Source organism: Rutidosis leptorrhynchoides, chromosome 7 (assembly GCF_046630445.1).
Source record: "Rutidosis leptorrhynchoides isolate AG116_Rl617_1_P2 chromosome 7, CSIRO_AGI_Rlap_v1, whole genome shotgun sequence".
In the NCBI taxonomy this organism is placed as follows: domain Eukaryota; kingdom Viridiplantae; phylum Streptophyta; class Magnoliopsida; order Asterales; family Asteraceae; genus Rutidosis; species Rutidosis leptorrhynchoides.
This window is the reverse complement of record NC_092339.1, coordinates 86559742-86583732: the sequence shown is the minus strand read 5'-3', so window position 1 is coordinate 86583732 and position 23991 is coordinate 86559742. Positions and strand designations below refer to the sequence as shown.

At 32.4% G+C, this 23991-nt stretch overlaps 1 protein-coding gene across 1 annotated transcript; it reads right to left on the bottom strand.

Moving 5' to 3' along the window:
• Positions 1-21517: 21517 nt before the first annotated feature.
• LOC139859407 (uncharacterized) lies at positions 21518-22585 on the bottom strand. The gene is made up of 4 exons (XM_071848198.1): positions 22532-22585; positions 22421-22483; positions 22111-22354; positions 21518-21858 (listed from the first exon to the last, which is right to left on the bottom strand). Exons 1-4 carry the CDS (start codon positions 22583-22585, stop codon positions 21518-21520), a joined length of 702 nt encoding a protein of 233 aa, XP_071704299.1.
• Between the last annotated feature and the right edge of the window lie 1406 nt (positions 22586-23991).

Sequence of the window (23991 nt, the reverse complement as noted above, 5' to 3'; positions counted from 1 at the left end):
TAGTGGGAGTTAGACAACTGGTGGAGTTTGTGGAGATGGTTGAGCGACTTGTTTCTCCAATGTTCTTAAGATAAGTGTGTTAATTCCGTGTAACATTAGGGCTTCGAGTACTTGTTTTACTCTCCGATGACAAAGTAATTTGTGACTAACTGGTCATACGAACTGAGTTTCTGCTCGAGTAGCCGCGGTTTAATTCTTGCTCGTACAGTGGGAGCGTGCTTGGGATGAGAAGATGGGGTTTGTGAAATTCATAGCTATGAGGAGGTTAGTGTACCAACGAGGAAGCGGAAAGTTGAAAAAGGTGGTAGACTTCAAGATGGTGATTGCTTTCTCACTAGGGTATCTTGAAGAATAGTCTACAAAGGCGTCTGTTGGGTTCCTTTTTTGTTGGTGAAGGAAATCATAGATAGACGGTTATAATCTGTACGAGTGGTCGTTGACATGTGTGTTCGGGATTGGACGTGTCTAGATCGATGTGTGAGGCAGTGTTGTCTCATGAAGAATCCTATGATTGAACTATCGCTCACTTCAATTGGTCTTCTATTGTAAGAAGATGATCTTCAAGTTTAAGAAGATGGCGGCGAAAGAAACCGAGATGGCCCAAGCTAGTAACTAAGAGATTGGATTATCGCTCAGCGGTGTTTTTTGGTGTCGAAAGACTTCACTTGCTCGTGGGTTAACGAGTGAAGTGCGGCGTGATTCAGGTGTCTCATCTGGTGGTATCAAAAGGAGTTGGTAATCTGCTAATCTAGAGTTATTGTGGGTTTGTTTAACATAGTTGTTGGGTTGATGAAGATTGGGTGTTGTTTAACATCTCTTCGGGTGGGAGATTGTTGGAGTGTGAATCGAGTTGAACAAAGAAACAACTTGTTGGACAAGTCAAGAATGTTCTAGATTTAGTAGCTTGCTCCCTAAGTTATTTCCTTGTTTGTTTTTGCCTATAAATAGGATCCTATGTAACCCATAATGGTGTGCACAAAAATATAGTCAAAATCTCTAGTTTGCGCCCGTGGAGTAAAACATTCTCCGTGTTTTGGAGTTGGGATATAACCACGTTAAATTCCGTGTCGTTTACATTTATCGTTTCATGCTTTATTTTATCGTTTATCGTTCGTGGGTTAAGTGATTAGATTAAATCACTTTTCTTGTTGGGTCCATAATTCCTAACAAATTATTCATCCACATTTTTTACTCCCCCCCCCCCCCCCTCTCTCTCTAAGTTCCTAGTGATTATAAGCTTGAACACAAAAACAATCATCACCACTTTGTTGGAAGTTAATCAGTTTGTATGTCCCACATTGGAAGTAGAAATAATGAAATGCTTGTATATAAGCTTAGGGGAACTTCCTTCTATTATCAATTGAATTTATAGTACTTGAGAACTCTTGAACTCTTGAGCATATATACAAAATATGTTGGTGGACCTAAAGAACCCCCTCTCTCACACTATAATGCTTCATAAATTATGGAATACTAAGGCATATATACAACTCCCACCTTACCAATATAATATTTTAAGAGTTTTTTTGAATGATTTTAAATTAATTATTCACCATCAAATACGAAAAGTAAATTCAATCAAGTTTAGTATATGAGTTCTTATAGTTGACACTAGTAAATTCAACCACTAAGACCATCCTCATCGGTTAAGCCCTGGAGCCGCCCTCACTTGTGCCCTTGAAGGCACCGATGTCAATCCCTACGCCCTGGATCGCCTTCGAGTTCAAATCCAATTTCACCCACGTGTATTTCATTTTTAAGCATAACCGAGCACGAGTACTTGGCCCCCATTTAATGAATTTGAATGGCTATATAGCTGTTGTGGCTTATATTCTTTTTTTATTTATTTAACACAATCAAATACAAACAACACTCATTTTACAACACTTTCAACTACATACTTTACATACACTTTCAACAAACACTTTCAACTATTCATGCCTAAAAAATCATCCAAAAAATCAACAAACACCTCAAAACAATCCGACCGTTCCATTTGAAATTCAACGAAGTCATGAATTTTTCCAAAACTTACTTGATTCACAAATGTATTTGTCACCTTCCGGCTCATCATCGAACCGGAACCAAGGTATGATATTTGTGTTATATGCTTCATAAATTCCTTTGTTTAGTCCTCAACATCAATACACTAGCTGTTACCAACAACAATACGCTAACCAATACCCAAGTCACATCCAAGAACAAACCATTTGACAACCCAAATCCGAAGATGAAGAAGTCGAAGAGATTCAAGAAATGCAACTCGAAGAAATTGAAGTAAGTCAACCGGAAGAAGACGTTGAAACCGATCTGAAAGGCAAAAAGAAAGTGAAATGCAACAAAACGTCGTAGTCGGATGCGGAAGGTCGACAATTGCTACGATTTGGACACAAGTGTCCAAAAATATGGATATCTCAAACAACCAAACAAAAGAATCATTTTGGGGAACGATGTGACAAAGGTACAATTTGCAAGTGTCTGTAAATCGTCGATCGGATCAACTCATGGGTAAATGGAGCAAAATGGAAAGATTTTCATCGATTGATATACGAAGCTTGAAATTTTTTGGCAAAGTGGTCAAAATGACATGGATATAATATCATTTACACGTTTCGCATTTAAGGATGATACGGGTAGTAACTTCATTTACGAGGACACGTGGAAAGTTCTCAAAGACTGTTCAAAATTTTTTGCATTCGAGAGGGTCATTAACAAGAGAAAGGCGCCAATCGATCAACCGATCGAGCAAGCCACTGTGACAACCCAAAAATTTCCGAACAAATTTAAACTTGATCTTTATATGTTTTCGACATGATAAGCAAAGTCTGTAATGTTGAAATCTCAAAAACTGTGAACTGTGTTCTTGTAATCAATTACCCTTCGACTGCTCTTGACGATTCACGAACAAATATTGTGTAAATAGATATGTATGAATATATACATATGTGCGATTATTAAATTGAGATTTTAACAAAACATTAAACGGTTTGATTGGCATGAAAATATATTAGGAAATCTATTTTATAACTTGAAAATGTTAACAAAGTATTAGACGTATTGTTTCAAAATATATTTAAAATAATTATCGACGGAATTAAAAGGTAATATCAAATGATTGAATTATCAGATATATTGAATTATGATTACGAGTCTCTGTTGAGAGGTCCACATTGATTTGAGAAATCTTCCCATTTTAACAATATTCGGAAAATGATAAAGTGATTTACAAGTAAGAACAAATTGTCAAGTTTCGAGAGTTAGACAAAAGTTAGTGGAAGATTGAATTTCATAATACTCGATTGATCTATTTTTAGATGTACGAAAATATTTTTCGATATAATAGAACTTGAATATTTAAAATGTCTTTGATTAAATAAATGAAAGCTGGAATATTAATTGAAAAGTTGCAACTTGTATTTAAAACATGTTCATTAATATATATATATATATATATATATATATATATATATATATATATATATATATATATATATATATATATATTCAAATTAATTAAGTATGCGATAGTAACACTCACTTAGTGATGCGTTTGATATTTAAAACGTTAGTGCAGAAATGAATTGCATCTATTTAAGTTTAAAGTATAAACGATATGTATTATAATATTTTCTAAACGAAATTTAAAACGAACTTTGAAATATAATTAGTTTTGAAAGACTAAATATTATATCATTAGATAAATATTTCCAACATATATATTATAAATTTACAATTCTAAATATATATATATATATATATATATATATATATATATATATATATATATATATATATATATATATATATATATATATATATATATATATATTAACTTAGTCATAAAACGTCTTGATTTAAAATAATATTTCTTGATAAACAACGAGCCACTGTTTTATAGAAGCAAATGACCACAACGCTCAATTTTACAAAGTTACATTTATTACAAAATAATTTATCGAAGAGTAAGTCTAATTATTGTTAAAGGTACACGTCGCGTAATGTGAAATATTAGTTTTCTAAACGTACGAACATGAGCTCGAGAAACCGAAACCGTGACACTAGTTGAGTGACAACGTACGAGACTTCGAGACAAAAATTACAAATTAACGATGCACGTAAATATAATATAATATATAATTAATTTTATAAAATAAATAAATATATATTAAATAAATATATACGAGTGTCGGCAGCCCTTTTAGTCGTGCATATGAGCTGGAAAACTAGTCCATGCGATCGCATGGCCAACCTCCTTTGAACCCATGCGATCGCATGGTGATGTATGGGGTGCCAAATCTTTATAAGACGAACGTTTTCATTTCTGCACACACACACACATATTGTATCTATCTCTCTGTCTATAATACTCCGTAATATTTATGATATTTATATTATTATTATTATTACTAATATTAATATTATTACTAATCATATTAGTAGTATTATTATTATTATGTATTATACATAAAATACTACGACGAGGGTACGTAGGAGCGATTTCAAAATGGTTTTTTGAGTGGGTTAGGGCTAAGGAAATTATGGGTTATAGCTATGGAGGTGATGGGTAATGTTCGAGGGTATGCTCTTGAGGTCAAACTAGTGTTTATCATCTCCGTTGCGTCTACGTACTTTTCCTGCAATATTGAATCTCAATATTGATAAGTGAGGACTCATAACTTAACTTTTATATATTATTAGTGTATCCCTGACTAGTGCTCGAGTATATAAGGTTATGCATGCTTGTACGTTTGCTATTGTCGTTAGATAGGTTATGTTGAATCCTGAATTAGTTACATATGCGGTTGAGATAAGGTATATGATATGCATGTCGTTGGAAAGCTAGCGAAAAATTAAGAACTTTTCATTTAGATATCGAATGGTTTCGATGAACGGATTAGAAGTTAGAGTCAATTGAATTTTAGTATTATTGTTAAAATTATTATTATTACTATCGTCGTTATTATCAGCGTTATTATTATTACCTAATATTATTATTATTATTAATATTATCATTATTAATATATGTATCATTATTTAAAAATTGTTATTGTTATTATTATTATTATTATTATTATTATTATTATTATTATTATTATCATTAAAATAGTTATTAGTATTATCATTAATATTATCATAATATTTATTATTATTGGTATTATTATAATTAAAACTAATATTAGTAACATCTAATTATTATGATTACTATTACTATTATTATCATTATTATGAACGCGATATAAAAGACGACTAAAAGCTATTAACAAATTGATTAGGGAATAATGAGTATATGTATCATAATGAAATTAAAATTTGAAAGATTTTGATTTAGATAAAAATATCGTTTTCATTATTTTTTTTATTAAAAGTATTATTAATATTAAAACTATCATTTTTTACAAAAAATATTATTTTTAATAGGAATATCATTGTTAATATAAAATTTTATTATTATTATTAATAAGAATTATCATTTTATCATAATATCATTTTTAATAAATATAAATATTGTTATTATTATTAGTAGAATAATAGTAATTATTATTATAAAATAATACAACTTTTACTTACTATTATTATTATCGATATTATTTTATCAAATAAATATGTGATACAAACATATTTTACTACGTGTAACAAAATTACATTAATAATACCTATCATATTATTTTTATGATATTAAATGAACTTTATAAATTGTATTACTTAAGATATATAAAAGTATATTTTTATTATATAAATTTTAATATAAATTTTTTATTAATAAATGAATTATGTTATTTACTAAGTCTGTTAAAAATATTTAAAAAGAAATATAAAACGACTATATTTAAACTAAGTAATAATCATGTTTAAATTGTGGAAATCATTTTGATCAAGATAACTTTTGTTGACTTTTGCATATTAGTCTCGAGCATTAGGATTGTGGTACACTATGACTTGACCTAAATTGTTAGATAGATATTAACCAAAATATAAATATATATATACTTAATATAGGTTCGTGAATCCGAGGCCAACCTTGCACTTGTTCAATGCCGTCATATGTATTTTTACTACGAAATACAGTATTGTCAGTTTCATTTGCTCCCTTTTTAAATGCTTTTGTAATATATATTTTTGGGACTGAGAATACATGCGCTGCTTTTATAAATGTTTTACGAAATAGACACATGTACTCGAAACTACATTATATGGTTGAATGATCGAAATTGAATATGCCCCTTTTAGTCTGGTAATCTAAGAATTAGGGAACAAACACCCTAATTGACGCGAATCATAAAGATAGATCTATTGGGCCCAACAAGCCCCATCCAAAGTACCAGATGCTTTAGTACTTCGAAATTTATCATGTCCGAAGGGAGTCCCGAAATGATGGGGATATTCTATATGCATCTTGTGAATGTCGGTTACCAGGTGTTCACCATATGAATGAATTTTAATTCGCGAGTTACGCGTGTCAATATATGAAATCTTGTGGTCTATTAAAATGATGAAAATTATCGATTATGATAAACTAATGAACTCACCAACCTTTTGGTTGACACTTTAAAGCATGTTTATTCTCAGGATTGAAAGAAATCTTCCGCTGTGCATTTGCTCATTTTAAAGATATTACTTGAAATCATTCATGGCATATTTCAAAAGACGTTGCATTCAAGTTGTTGAGTTCAGTAAAGATTATGATTAAGTAAATGACAGATTTGATCATTTATAGTTGGATATTATGAAGTGGTATGCATGCCTGTCAACTTTCGATGAAATGAAAGTTTGTCTTTTAAAACGAATGCAATGTTTGTGAAATGTATCATATAGAGGTCAAACACCTCGCAATGTAATCATATATTATTGTATTCGTTCTTATGGATTAGGACGGGTCTTTACATGTGGTATCAGAGCGGTGGTCTTAGCGAACCAGGTCTGCATTAGTGTGTCTAACTGATAGTCATTAGGATGCATTAGTGAGTCTGGACTTCGACCTTAGTTGCATGTCAAAAATTTTTGCTTATCATATTGTCGGAAACCATGCTTATCATCTTAAGTCTAAAGGCGTCTTACTGCATTCATTGCATAGATAGTGTATAGACAAAATTGATATCTTAGCGTATCTGCTAATTCATATCTTAGCGTACCTGTTACTGTAAACTTTACCTGACATATTTCAAAGATTTCTCCGTAATTTATGGGATTTTGGTATTATATATACATAAGTAATTTATGTATTAATGAATACCAAATCTAAGTCTTATAATCTTCCTCATATCGAAAAATCATTTCCCTACTCTGTACGAGATGGATCCTGCAACTAGTTCCAGTTCCTCGGATTCCGATATGGAGTTTCACTCGAGCTCCGAAAGCAGTGTGATCGGAATGGATCAACCAATCAGCCATCATCTATTCTGGATGAATTGGGGATGGGTTTGTAGCCTCCTCAATCATTGGAGACAAGAAGAAGGTGATCCTTTCCATCCACCACATTGTCCTCTTGGCGATGAACCTGAAGCACTTATCGACGAACTTGTCCGAGACACCATTTTCTCTCTCATTTCGAGAGTATCTCGGCATGATTATATACTATCTCACATTCTAGATCTTATTCACCCACTCTTCCAAACCACCAATCATCCCGGTGTAATAGAAGAATTCAACGAGCTTCGCGCTCGGGTAGTGGCTTTGGAGAATATGGTGCAAAGGTTACAAACACCAGCAGCAGCACCAGCAGCATAACCAGTACCACCATCATCAACGCCAACAGTACCATTACCACCTCCAACCACAACCACGTTGTAAACCTCAACTTTAGATACCAAGGAATACCAATAACAATAAACGATGAAGTGTTGATTCATAACTTCATTGGAGAAACATTCTGCGACGATTATGTAGTCTCTAAAGTCTTAGAGATTATCTATTCAAGCCCTGATCAAAAATCAGATAAGTGAACCAAAATGATAGAAGGAAGAGTAGAAACCCTGACAAGAATGGTGCGTGATTTACAAGCTAGACTCGTTTTACCAGCAGCATCAACAGTACCGTCAGCATCATCAGCACTAGCAGCATCTATAACATCACAAGCTCTGTCAGTTCAAGAATCACCATGGACATCATCACTAATCAACAACGTGTATATTGTATCAACGAGTTATGAAGTATTAACTCATTCCCTCTGAAGAAATTATATGTATATTTTATATATATATATATGAATTTTGAGATCAAAATAAATCTTTTCGTACTGAGCTATTATGTATGAAGTGAAAAAGGGTAGATATTACTCGATTAAATTCACATTACTAATATGCTATAATGTACATCTTTCGTTAACAACTTAACCAGCATTAAGCTACAACGTCTGATTCAATTCAATGAATTCCATTTCATAATAAATCAAGTGTATTATTCAAATATAGGTTTGATATTACACTTTCATCATCGATGTACTCAAAACTTTTCAGATAACATCATTCGTACTCTGCAAAGTTCACAAGAATTCCACGAACACCAACATCATGCATCAACAAATAACGAAGTATTGATTCATAATTTCAAATTCATTGAAGAAATACTTCGTAAAAGTTATGTAATTTCTAAAGTTTTAGGGATTATTCAATTCTAATTTCAACCGTAAATCAAATGAGTTTAATTTAATTTTAACTCATTAAATCTATGTTACATCTGAAGAAAATATACACCTATATATTTTCATAAAGACTGTAATAATATTTTTGTACAAAATATTAACTGTGAAATTTTGTTAACGGTTAGGTTATACCCTAGAGATATATATAAATTCACAATTAATATGTTACATTCTTCGAATCTGATTCATCAATCACCAACTATACTCACTGCATTCACAACAATATACATTCTTTTATAAAAATCAAAACAACCATTCTCATCGAAAATTGATTACATATTCTGATTTTGACGAATCAAAATCCAAGTCAAGATTTAACAGAAGACATCACTCTTAGATTCTTACATCTTTCAAAGCTATACTTTGACTTCAAAACTGTGCTAAAACATCATTTCTATTCATAGAACCCAGAAAATATTTGTATCATTCAAAATCCTAGAACATTATATGTATATTAACGACTACAATCTGTGTTCAAACCCATCGAAATTCCTGATGACACTTCAAATAATGAACAATCGAGATGATGATCCAACCACATGTTACCCACAGTTATGTATCTGAAAAACCCTCGAAACCAAAGTCATAGTTTAAAACGTATCCGTGTCAGACTCTTTGGCATTTATTAGCTAAAATAACTTTCCAATCCCCTTCCAAAGTAGTCAGTTTTGTCATAGCTCCAGCAAGTCAACTTCAACTTGTCAGTCGAAACAGTCTTATTATAACCTCGATATATACGTTGCCTTTTGCCATCGTTACCGGGGAACCGTTTATGCTCCACCACATTAGCAATAAACCTACTAACAACTTCACTGATCTTTAACTTTTCGAAAAATCATTATATTCATTGAAATCCTATCATGTACTCATCCGCGTCTTGTAACGAGAATTGCCATACCAATTATCGAGAATTAACAATCAGTATTTTGAAATCTCGCAGCATGTCTACGCCAACAGTTATATATATACATATAACGTCTATCTCTAAGACTTATATACTTCGAATGTGAAGTTTCTGAAAGATACCCCAATCTACGAATTAGTTCTCTGAATTTTTGGAAAAGCTGAATGAAACAGCAGAAACTGTGGACAACCGTAACAGTCAAAAGTTTGATGATAAAGAATAGTTTGCTGGCAAAGCTCAGAAAAAGAGAAGGTTTGGAACTGGAAAACGGATTGAGCAAACTATGAAGGAGACTGTGGACAAATCACAAAGACGAAATCTACCTTCAAAGAATCCAAATGATTCAGTATCTGCTGAAATTATTATCGAATACCTTACTCCTTACTCTAAAACCCTTGCGGACAATATTCTTCATCATCCTCTGATATTAGAAATTCTAAGATACCATCGTATCTTTTATTATAAATATCCTTCATATTTCTGAAGATATTTCCATAACTATTCTTATCTGAAAATCATTTACCTCTTCGCGCTATCTGAAACTATTTTAGTTTCTAAATTTTGAAACCATCGGGTTTAAAATATGAATATTTTTGAAGTAGTGTTGAGAACTGAAGCATGAGTTAGTATAATATAATGACACTTGATCAACGTAATTATATTACAGTAAGTCATGCTAAGTTTCTAATGAGACATGACGATTCACAGATCAAAACATCATCATGTGCCATGTTACACGACTCTGGAATTCTATTTAACCTCCAAGAATATCAAGAAAATATTTTCTTGATGATTCGGTCTTTTCCAGATATTCTGGTAATTTGACAAATCAAATCGTGCTACTATTTTTCCTTTCTACCTTGTATATTATGATAATTCAAAACTTCATACCTACGAATTCTAGACCGTTACTTGCAAAAAAGAAAACAAAAGCATGAAACTCCGAAATAGAAAGGGGTTATAAATCGCAGCAAACAGAAAAGATCATTAACTGTAGATATCAATAATTATAGAAAGACAGAAGCAGGGACTTCGAAAAATAAAGAAAGATATAAAGCCTGACAGCAACACATAATTTACAAACCATGTATATCAATACGTATTGCAACGTAAAGACACTGGAGAATTAATAACACTATAACTCCAAGATAATAGTAAAAGTAAATAAAATCCTCCAGTGGTTGATGAAAGAGGAGAATGACAGATATGAAGGTTAGGAGTATATCAAGGATCAGAACGGGATGGAGCATATTGACGAATGATTTAAAGTATAAACTGAGGGAGGGAGAATAGAAGGTGTAAGTTGTGGGAATAAGGAAACGAAGAAGGTGGATATATAGTAAAATATCCAACAGGACAATCAAAACAGATTATCGCATTGAATCAAAGCGGATACTAATTTCCTTAATTACTGAAGAATCAAATCTTATTACGAAGATTTTCTTTAAATCCCTTGAACTCTGGAAATCAACCCTATCTACGTCAAAAGATATGACGAAACTTTATCTTCTCATTTCCCTCTTTTGCGATAACTTTACTCGTACTCTTCACCTAAACAAATTGTTTTATCCATATTACTAAATGATGATAAAACTCTAATTTTTAACTCGTATGAGTCATGAAAATATACTTATTGTCAGCCATGACCATCCAAATCAAATTTCGGGACGAAATTTCTTTAACGGGTAGGTATTGTGTCAACCCGGAAATTTCTGAAAAAATTTAAACTTGATCTTTATATGTTTCCGACATGATAAGCAAAGTCTGTAATGTTGAAATCTCAAAAAATGTGAACTGTGTTCATGTAATCAATTACCCTTCGACTGCTCTTGACGATTCACGAACAAATATTGTGTAAATAGATATGTATGAATATATACATATGTGTGATTATTAAATTGATATTTTAACAAAACATTAAACGGTTTGATTGGCATGAAAATATATTAGGAAATCTATTTTATAACTTGAAAACGTTAACAAAGTATTAGACGTATTGTTTCAAAATATATTTAAAATAATTATCGACGGAATTAAAAGGTAATATCAAATGATTGAATTATCAGATATATTGAATTATGACTACGAGTCTCTGTTGAGAGGTCCACATTGATTTGAAAAATCTTCCCATTTTAACAATATTCGGAAAATGATAAAGGGATTTACAAGTAAGAACAAATTGTCAAGTTTCGAGAGTTAGACAAAAGTTAGTGGAAGATTGAATTTCATAATACTCGATTGATCTATTTTCAAATGTACAAAAATGTTTTTCGATATAATAGAACTTGAATATTTAAAATGTCTTTGATTAAATAAATAAAAGCTGGAATATTAATTGAAAAGTTGCAACTTGTATTTAAAACATGTTCATTATATATATATATATATATATATATATATATATATATATATATATATATATATATATATATATATATTCAAATTAATTAAGTACACGATAGTAACACTCACTTAGTGATGCGATTGATATTAAAACGTTAGTGCATAAATGAATTGCATCTATTTAAGTTTAAAGTATAAACGATACGTATTATAATATTTTCTAAACGAAATTTAAAACGAACTTTGAAATATAATTAGTTTTGAAAGACTAAATATTATATCATTAGATAAATATTTCCAACATATATATTACATATAAATTTACAATTCTAAATATATATATATATATATATATATATATATATATATATATATATATTTTAACTTAGTCATAAAACGTCCTGATTTAAAATAATATATTTTGATAAACAATGAGCCACTGTTTTATAGAAGCAAATGACCACAACGCTCAATTTTACAAAGTTACATTTATTACAAAATAATTTATCGAAGAGTAAGTCTAATTATTGTTAAGGGTACACGTCGCGTAACGTAAAATATTAGTTTTCGAAACGTACGAACATGAGCTCGAGAAACCGAAACCGTGGCACTAGTCGAGTGACAACGTATGAGACTTCGGGACGAAAATTATAAATTAAGGATGCACGTAAATATAATATAATATATAATTAATTTTATAAAATAAATAAATATATATTAAATAAATATATACGAGTGTCGGCAACCCTTTTAGTCGTGCATATGAGCCGGAAAACTAGGCCATGCGATCGCATGGCCAACCTCCTTTGAACCCATGCGATCACATGGTGATGTATGGGGTGCCAAGTCTTTATAAGTCGAATGTTTTCATTTCTGCACACACACACATATTATATCTATCTCTCTGTCTAAAATACTCCGTAATATTTATGATATTTATATTATTATTATTATTACTAATATTAATATTATTACTAATCATATTAGTATTATTATTATTATGTATTATACATAAAATACTATGACGAGGGTACGTAGGAGCGATTTCAAAATGGTTTTTCGAGTGGGTTAGGGCTAAGAAAATTATGGGTTATAGCTATGGAGGTGATGGGTAATGTTCGAGGGTATGCTCGTGAGGTCAAACTAGTGTTTATCATCTCCGTTGCGTCTACGTACTTTTCCTGCAATATTGAATCTCAATATTGATACGTGAGCACTCATAACTTAACTTTTATATATTATTAGTGTATCCATGACTAGTGCTCGAGTATATAAGATTATGCATGCTTGTACGTTTGTTATTGTCGTTATATAGGTTATGTTGAATCCTGAATTAGTTACATCTGCGGTTGAGATAAGGTATATGATATGCATGTTGTTGGAAAGCTAGCGAAAAATTAAGAACTTTTCATTTAGATATCGAATGGTTTCGATGAACGGATTAGAAGTTATAGTCAATTGAATTTTAGTATTATTATTAAAATTATTATTATTACTATCGTCGTTATTATCATTGTTATTATTATTACCTAATAATAATAATATTATTATTATTATTAATATTATCATTATTAATATATGTATCATTGTTTAAAAATTATTATTGTTATTATTATTATTATTATTATTATCATTAAAATAGTTATTAGTATTATCATTAATATTATCATTATATTTATTATTATTGGTATTATTATAATTAAAACTAATATTAGTAACATCTAATTATTATGATTACTATTATTATCATTATTATGAACGCGATAAAAAAGACGACTAAAAGCTAATAACAAATTGATTAGGGAATAATGAGTATATGTATCATAATGAAATTAAAATTTGAAAGATTTTGATTTAGATAAAGATATCGTTTTCATTATTTTTTTATTAAAAGTATTATTAATATTAAAACTATCATTTTTTACAAAAATTATTATTTTTAATAGAAATATCATTATTAATATAAAATTTTATTATTATTATTAATAAAAATTATCATTTTATCATAATATCATTTTTAGTAAATATAAATATTGTTATTATTATTAGTAGAATAATAATAATTATTATTACAAAATAATACAACTTTTACTTACTATTATTATTATCGATATTATTTTATCAAATAAATATGTGATACAAACATATTTTACTACTTGTAACATAATTACATTAATAATACCTATCATATTATTTTTATGATATTAAATGAACTCTATAAATTTTATTACTTAAGATATATAAAAGTATATTTTTATTATATAAATTTTAATATAAAAATTTTATTAATAAATGAATTATGTTATTTACTAAGTCTGTTAAAAATATTTAAAAAGAAATATAAAACGACTATATTTAAACTAAGTAATAATCATGTTTAAATTGTGGAAATCATTTTGGTCAAGATAACTTTTGTTGACTTTTGCATATTAGTCTCGAGCATTAGGATTGTGGTACACTATGACTTGACCTAAATTGTTAGACACATATTGACCAACATATAAATATATATATATATATATATATATATATATATATATATATATATATATATATATATATATATATAATTAATATAGGTTCGTGAATCCGAGGCCAAACTTGCACTTGTTCAATGACGTCATATGTATTTTTACTACGAAATACAGTATTGTGAGTTTCATTTGCTCCCTTTTTAAATGCTTTTATAATATATATTTTTGGGACTGAGAATACATGCGCTGCTTTTATAAATGTTTTACGAAATAGACACAAGTAATCGAAACTACATTATATGGTTGAATGATCGAAATCGAATATGCCCCTTTTAGTCTGGTAATCTAAGAATTAGGGAACAGACACCCTAATTGACGCGAATCCTAAAGATAGATCTATTGGGCCCAACAAGCCCCATTCAAAGTACCAGATGCTTTAGTACTTCGAAATTTATCATGTCCGAAGGGAGTCCCGGAATGATTGGGATATTCTATATGCATCTTGTGAATGTCGGTTACCAGGTGTTCACCATATGAATGAATTTTGATTCGCGAGTTACGCGTGTCAATATATGAAATCTTGTGGTCTATTAAAATGATGAAAATGATCGATTATGATAAACTAATGAACTCACCAACCTTTTGGTTGAAACTTTAAAGCATGTTTATTCTCAGGATTGAAAGAAATCTTCCGCTGTGCATTTGCTCATTTTAAAGATATTACTTGGAATCATTCATGGCATATTTCAAAAGACGTTGCATTCAAGTCGTTGAGTTCAGTAAAGATTATGATTAAGTAAATGACAGATTTGATCATTTATAGTTGGATATTATGAAGTGGTATGCATGCCTGTCAACTTTCGATGAAATGAAAGTTTGTCTTTTAAAACGAATGCAATGTTTGTAAAATGTATCATATAGAGGTCAAACACCTCACAATGTAATCATATGTTATTGTATTCGTTCTTATGGATTAGGACGGGTCTTTACAGCCACTGGGGCACCGGAACAAGCACATGATGCAAATCCGCGTCAGTTTGAGAATTTATTTCGAGAACAACCTCTAAGCAGTCCACCGGGTCGTGCAATTGCCAAGAGTCAAAGGATTTCGGGCTCATCGGACGCGGCGTCGCGGGCGTCGCGTGAGGAAACTTGACAGTCGATTGTCATAATCGCAAATGCCACAAAGCAGACTATGGAAAAAATATACAAGGAAACCGAGAGACGTACAATGTTGGATATTTTAACGTTTCTCACCCATCTGATTGCACCGACTTGACTCCAACACAATACAATTTGGTGATGAAAGCTCGAGTAAAGATCGAAAGGAAATACCAAAATGCATTTGATGATTTCGACGAAGAATATCTCTATCTTTAGTTGCCGTTGTTTGCTTAGTATTTTATTGTGTTTTAGTTTTATTATGTCATCGTTAATTAGGTAATGTAATGTGTTAGTTTTAATTTATGAATTGTAACGTTGTAATGTTGTAATTTTAATTTATGAATATAAAGTTTAGTTTTAACGAGGTGAGGGGTTCGTCGCGTGTTGCTGTGGACCCCTTCTTGTTTGCGATTAGGTGTTTTTGTGAATGGTTTGTTTTTCACATTTGTTCTTAACAATAATTTTGTTTAGAAGTCCAAAACTTATCTTAGAGTTTGGTATTTGCATTTCGTAGTGCTTTATTAACTTGTAATTATAATACGTAAAACGTAACAATAAATTGTAAATGGAGAGGGAATGTAACTTCCTGACTTCTGAAACAGGCGACTTATGCTCTCACGTCGCAACTCAACGTGGGCAGATCTGGCTATTTTGTAAATTCGAATAATTGATGGGGGCATTTTGGTCTTTTCACTTGGGAACGTTTTGAATGCCAGGGATCATATTTGGATCTCATCCTTATCCTCATTTCCATATATCCCAAACATCTTAAAGAGATAGGGAAGGGTTTTAGAGAGGGAAAGCTCAAGAACTTGGTGATGGAGCTCGAATCTTTACAAGGTGCAAGAATTAAAGTTGTTCATCTTGCTTCTAGCTACATTTTGGTAGTGATTGTGGTTTCTTGCTCGGTCGTGATGGCGGCGATTGTGCATACATGTGATTCGCGTGTGCTTCAAGGTGAGTGGAGTATTTATATGTGCATGTATATAAGTTGTTTGCTTGTATGTGAAGTGGGGAGTGAAACCGGTTGTAAGGTTCACTCTTCATTGGCCACTTGATGCAAGGTGGTGAGTGATATCCGTAAGGTTTCACTCTTCGTTAACCACGATTGCGGTTTGAGGTGTGGCAAGTGTTATTCACTCTTCAGCAGCCACACGATGTGTTGGAATGTAGGAAATGTCATCTACGGTTTCACTTTTCAGCGACCACATTCATGTGTACGTTGTGGTGCCATCCGGAAGGCACCTTCATTGGCCGCATACATGTGTTTGACAGTGTTAATTCATTTGATGACTAGCACTATTGTGTATGGTTAACCATATTTTTGTGTGTTTGTTGTGTAGCATATTATATTATGATTATATGAGGTTGTGATGCTAGCTTGCATGTGGATTTGTGTTTGTTTGCGCAAGGAAGCAGATTATGTATGTATGCATATAACTATTGCACTCACTAAGCATGTTGCTTACTCCCTCGTTGTTTACCTTTTTATAGGTAACCTTTGGATGTGTTAGTGAATTTTAGTAGCTCTACTAGGATGTCAGGAGCATGCTTGAGCTTAGCGGAATGGCTTGTAGCCTTTGGACTTGGGTGGGGGATTGGTAAAATCCTCGGGATCATGCTCGCGATATTGGGTTGGGTTATTGAGTCAAAATCCGACATTTTGTGTATTTGGGTCGGAAATGCCATTTTAATTTGTAACGGGGTGCTATGTCCCAAATGGTAGTATTGGTATGAGTCGTCTTTTAAAATTATTGTGTTTAGAGTCCTATGTAACTCTTGAGCAGGTTTGGATTTGGAACAAGACTTGTGGTAAACCAAATTGTGTTGGTAATCTAATTAATCGGACTGCAGCAGCTATTTCTGCTTTAAGCCGTGTCGCGACTCAAACATGCCGCGTCGCGACATATAGTGTAATTTGGATGCCGAGCTTAAAATTCGATTCTAGGCATTTGATACACAAGTCTTCATGACAACTGAAGCCGCGTCGCGACTCCATACTAGAACTGGTGGTCTGAGCTGGGTTCAAGCTTCGTGTAACACCCTTTTATTTTGTGAGAATTTTTTTTTTTTTTTACGTTTGTACAGCTACTTTTCAACTGGGTCTCACACAAGCAGATTTAAAGCATTAGACTATGACCATTGGAAAGTACACTCTTCCATTGATAACTTATTCATTAAAAAAGGAGTAACGGTTTGTGAATTATGATCTATCGAAAACAGCCCCACGAGTTGATTTGCTGTAACTCAATAGCAGCTATTTTGTTGCTGTCCAGCAGCCAACAGATGCTATAATCGATTTTGAGACCCATTTAAAACTTATCTAGACTCGAAAATACCAAACATGTTAATCAAACCAAAATCATAATTGATAGGGTAAACTTAGGTTTGAGTGCTTGATTAGAGGAAAAGAACTGGTCGAATGTTTTATCTCCAATAACTGTGCAAACTCCAATTTGAAATCTGGATTTCAAGCGCGTAAAACAAACGATGGGATTAACCTTACTCGATTGGATCGAATAAGTTAATATCTTGGAGTAAAAGTTAATTCCGATATCGACCGAAATCTCTATCGGAGTTGTACTTTCAGCTAGAGAATGATACAGGAAGAATTTTGGGTAGAGTAACATTAATGCACCCAGTGTTCTTGTAATGAATGACCCTGTAGGTGTATATATAGGTGTTATGAGGGAATGATGACGTGGCACATGTCCCTTTCATGGTTATAACAAACTTCACCAGATTCGAGAGCTGACGTGACACCTGTCCCTTTCACTGGTATAACAGATCCTAACAAAATATCCAAGATTCATGGGCTGACGTGGCATATAGCCCATTTGTGCGTTTGTTCAGGGACCAAGTGTTCGTTCCGAGACAGAGCACCTACCCTGGAATGGTGCAGTTATTCCGAGATGGTGTGATGGCTCAATCTATTGTATGACGGATGACTGTTTTGTACTTGGTTAGGTAAAAAGATTGTACCTGATGTTTATTCCAAGTGCTTCTTCACGGTATCCTCTTGACCGAGTAATATTGCAACCAGTTCATATTTCTATTCGTAATGATCTTACAAATATTGTCGGGTGTCTGGTGTGTTTGGTTAAGTAGGCTTTAGGTGTGAAGATATGGTTCGTAACCACTCGATGCTTTGTACCCGAGTGAGTGGTGCTGGTTTCCGGAACACTTTGTCCAGGTAGGATGGGCTTATGTGAAGTCAAGGCCAGCTCTTATCCGGGATTTTTCTTCCCGAATGTGCACATGAATAATCTTCTGGCCAGTTTTCTTAATTAGGGTCGGGAGGAGGCATTTCCTCTTGGACCGTTTATGGCGGTTGTATTCCAGACGGAGCGTCGTCAATATTATGAAAAAATGTGCCTTATTGATATGAATCATTATGCTTATCATCACATATCATATACCGTTTTAAAGCTTGTTGCAAATACTTTCAATCCCAATTATTGGTTTTTAACCGAACTTAAACGTTTTTAACTTACGAGCCCGCAAATTAGTCTCGAGAGTCGTTTTAACAATTTTACCCAAAATGACACTAAAATTGGTTGACGACCCAAATTCTTATCCAACGCACCCGAGTGACCCTAAAACACTCCACAACTCTAAAATGACATTAGAAAGCTGTTGGAAACTTTATATTTCTATAAATAATATTATCGGGTCAACATGGACAATTATGACCCAAATGGATCATAACTTCCCACTTTGACCAAAATAGACTCAAACTTCATTTTCAAAATATTAAGACCCCTAATACACTTAACATGACATAGTGGACGTGTACAAACCAAAAAATACCCATTTTGACACTATATAGTCCAAACGCGTCAATGGGTCAAAATGGGCGGTTAAGGCACTTTTAATATACAACACCTGCTATTTCAATTCAAAACTTCAAGTTTAACATTTCAAACCAACAAAAATATATTTACATACTAAAAGTGATCAAAGCAAACCATACAACTATTATACAACAAAACCAAAATGAAACTTTTAGTTTTAACTTCAAAAGGGCATACACTAACATTAGTATCAACATAACTGTGATCAAAAGAGATGTAACCTACTTTCAAGATCATCCACGTTTCGAATTAACTACTTCCATCCCAGGCCTTTTTCCCTTAGAACTTTTAGTACCTACAATATTAACGGCTTAAAGGTGTAAGCTTTATGCTTAGTGAGTATACAAGAATTAAACAAATAACATACGACATTAATGTACATAAATAATCATTATGCGCATCATTTAATACTGCAAAACTGCACAGTTGCATAGGATCCTTTTTGCATATATAAACGGCATATAATCAGCTTTACATATGTTAATCGGCAATAACAACAAAAACATCATTAACTGCAATAATATAACATATGTATAACAGCTAAACACTGCATAAATACTTCATAAATACCGCATAACTTCGTTAGTCATATTTAAATCTATTACATAATTGTATTCCAAATCAATAGGACCTGACTACCTGTTTAAGTCCAATATACTCGCCTTAACTAGCTATAAGTGTAACACGATCACGCCTTAGTCCTTAGCACCTAACAAATAACATGATAACAACTCATAAACGTGCTAATAACTAACTTACACCCTATACCCACTACACATCATTTGACTTTTAAAGACAAACTTCACTAAATAATCATTGACTAATACTATAACCCTAGTTAGTGTATTTATAGCCAAGTTAAGTATCAATTTAGCTTTAGTACATCAAATTAAACCCGTTTATTTCATCAAAACCATAGGTTAACATGATCTCTAACCAATTTCGCCATCCAATTCAGATTTTGATAGTTCTTATGTGTCCTATAGCAACACAGAAACAAAACCTTTCCTTAAATTTGATTAATCCTAACCCTAGCTATATTAGAGTTAGTCAATTTCTCAGTTTTCAACCAATTATATCAAGAATAAGGGGTTACCTTGCATTGTAGTAATGATTCTAGGTCGAATTTGAATTAAAAGACACGAATCAGGCTTCGATTTGGTTGAGCTAGGGTTCGTGGGTTCTTCCAGTACGCGAGAAGAAAAGAACAGGTGTTTGTATTTGTTTTTAGAATAATACAAAAGCTCATCGAAACATATAGATATATTTTAACTACTTTCTTAATATTTTCACTTTAAACCCTTACGTTTCAGATTCTTACTCTTTTAGTCCCTCGAGTGTGAACTAATTAAACACTTAATGATTGCTAGATTTCTAGAGTACAATTTAACAAATATCAACAATTTATTAAACTATTTGGAATAATCGATAAATGGTTAGATGCCGATAACAATAATAATAAAAATATTATTATTATTACCTCAAAATTTTGGGATGTAACAACCAGGGATGACAATGGATCGGATATGGATCGGGAAAGGCCGTATCCATATCCATATCCATTTACTTTTTGTTCATCCATAAACATATCCATATCCATTTAAGTTTTGTTCATCCATCCATATCCATATCCAGTGGATTAAGCGGGTTAATGGATATCCATTGGATATTAAGAAAAGTTATAAAATTTCCTAACAAAAACGTAAAATAACAAACATATATATAATTTGTACTCTTTGTCGAATTTACAACACAATTCGTTAAATATACTATTAAAGATTAACTATGACAAATTAAATGTGTATTTTGTATGTTTATTTGATCAGATATGTGTCTGTTGTTGTAATGTATCATAGTTAATTCGTTATATAGTTGGAAGCAAAATGTATGGATATGATAAATGTATATATAATACTAAATGTGTTTTCATATATCTATTTTTAAATATTTATGTATCTATTTCGGGTGATAATGGATATATCCATGGATGATCTTTTTTCATCCATATCCATATCCATATCCATATCCATTTAGGTTCATCCATATCCGTATCCATATCCATTTAGATTATCCATATCCATCTCGAACCGGGTGGTGGATCGGGTGACCATTGCCATCCCTAGTAACAACTCTCAACCTGTCATTCTGTCAATGCCTTTACGAACCATTCTTGATATACGGAAGGACAATAGACTATCATCCACTCCTCAGTTTCCCAAGTAAACTTGGAACCTTTCCTATGTCGCCATTGTACATTCAGCAAAGAGATAGTCTTATCCCTTAACTTCTTTATCTGTTGATCAATAATTCTGACTGGTTCTTCAACATAACTCAATTTGTCATTTACTTTCATCTCTTGTAACGACACATAACTTGCTTCATCAATTAAACACTTCCTTAGTTGTGATAGATGAAAAGTATCATGAATACCACTAAGTTCTTCAGGTAGTTTTAGTCGATAAGCAACTCTTCCAACTCTAGCTAGAATTTCAAATGGACCAATATACCTCAGACTCAACTTTCCTCTCTTACGAAAATGTATGATTCCTTTCTAGGGTGATACCTTGAGCATGACTTTGTCTCCTATCTGAAATTCAATCGGCCTTCTTCTTTTATCTGCATATGATTTCTGCCTATCTTGCGCCATTTTCAGGCGTTCACGAATTTGATCAATCTTTTCATTAGTCTATTGAACAACATTAGTATTGCTCAACTCTCTCTGCCCAATCTCACCCCAACATATTAGTGTTCGGCATTTACGGCCATACAACATTTCATAAGGCGACATTTTAATAGAATAGTGATAGCTGTTATTATAAACGAATTTGGCTAACGGAAGATGAGCATCCCAGCTACCACTAAAATGAATAACAGAAGCTCTGCGCATATCTTCCAAAGTCTGGATTAAACGCTCACTCTGCCCGTCTGTTTGTGGGTGAAAAGTAGTGCTAATCTGCATCTGAGTACCTAAATCTTCCTAAAATTTTCTCCAAAATCGAGAGGTAAAACTAGTATTTCGATCCGAGACAATAGAAATTGGTACTCTGTCACGAGAAACCACTTCTCGAATATAGATATCATTAAGTACTTCAGAAGATGAAGACTCCTGAATCGGAAAAAACAAGGCACTTTTTGTCAATCAGTCATTGATTACCCAAATAGAATCATTTTGTCGAGGCGTTTTCGGCAACTTTGTGACTAAATCCATAGTAATCTTCTGCCATTTCTATACAGGTGTCTCTAGAGGTTAGAGTTTCCCATACGACTGCTGATGCTCGGCCTCAACCTGCAAACATGTCAAACAATTTTGGACATATTCAACGATATCATGTTTCATTCCCTGCCACCAATAATCCTCCTTAAGATCATGATACATCTTAGTAGCACCAGGATGTATAGAATACTTAGATTTATGAGCCTCGTCTAATAGCATTTTCTTAACATCACTCGTCCTCGGTATCCAAATCCTACTATAACGAGTTCTTAAACCTCGAGAATCCTCAATCAAATGTCCGAAATGACTCGGGAGACGCTCGCGCTTAACGCCATTTAACTCTAAAGCATGATTTTGAGTGTCTCTAATGTGATTAAACAACTTGAGAGTTATTGTCATTCTCAATGATTTAACTTTAAGAACATAATGGACTCCCTTATGGCTCAACGCATCTGCAACAACATTAGCTTTACCGAGGTGGTAAAGTATATCATAGTCATAATCTTTCACAAGATCCAGTCATCTTCTCTGCCGATTATTTAAATCTCGTTGGTCAAAGAAGTATTTAAGGCTCCTATGTTCGGTGTAAATGGTACATTTTACATCATACAGGTATTGTCACCAGATCTTTAAAGCAAAAAACTATGGCTGCTAATTCAAGATCGTGGGTACGATATTTCTTCTCATGTTGCTTTAACTGCCTAGAGGTGTAGGAAATAACCTTTCCTCGCTGCATCAATACACATCCCAATCCTCTTTTAGAGGTGTCACAATATACCACGATATTCTCGTTACCCTCAGGTAAAATGAGAATCGGTGTCTGACTTTTAGTTGTTTAAAGTAATTAAATGTTTTTTCTTGCTTATCCTCCCACTTCCACTGCACATTTTTACGAGTCAATTTGGTCAAATGAGTGGAAAATTTAGAAAAATCTTGGATAAAACATCGATAATACCCGGCTAATCCAAGAAAACTCTGAACTTCAGTAGGATTTATAGGAGAATCCCAATTAAGGACAGATTCAACCATAATTCCATCAGCATTGATTACGTGTCCTAGAAATTGGACTTCCCGTAACCAAAATTCACATTTAGGAAATTTGGCAAATAATTGTTCTTGTCGTAACATTTCCAAGTTTTGTCTCAAATGTACTGCATGCTCATCTTCAATTTTAGAATATATAAGAATATCATCAATGAACACGATTACTGATTTATCGAGCATAGGTCGGAAAACTCGATTCATGAGATCCATGAAAGCAGTTGGAGCGTTAGTCAAACCGAATAGCATGACCACAAACTCATAATGACCATACCTAGTACGAAAGGCAGTCTTAGGTATGTCTTCTTCTTTAACTTTTTTTTTATGATAACCAGAACGGAGATCAATCTTAGAAAAGA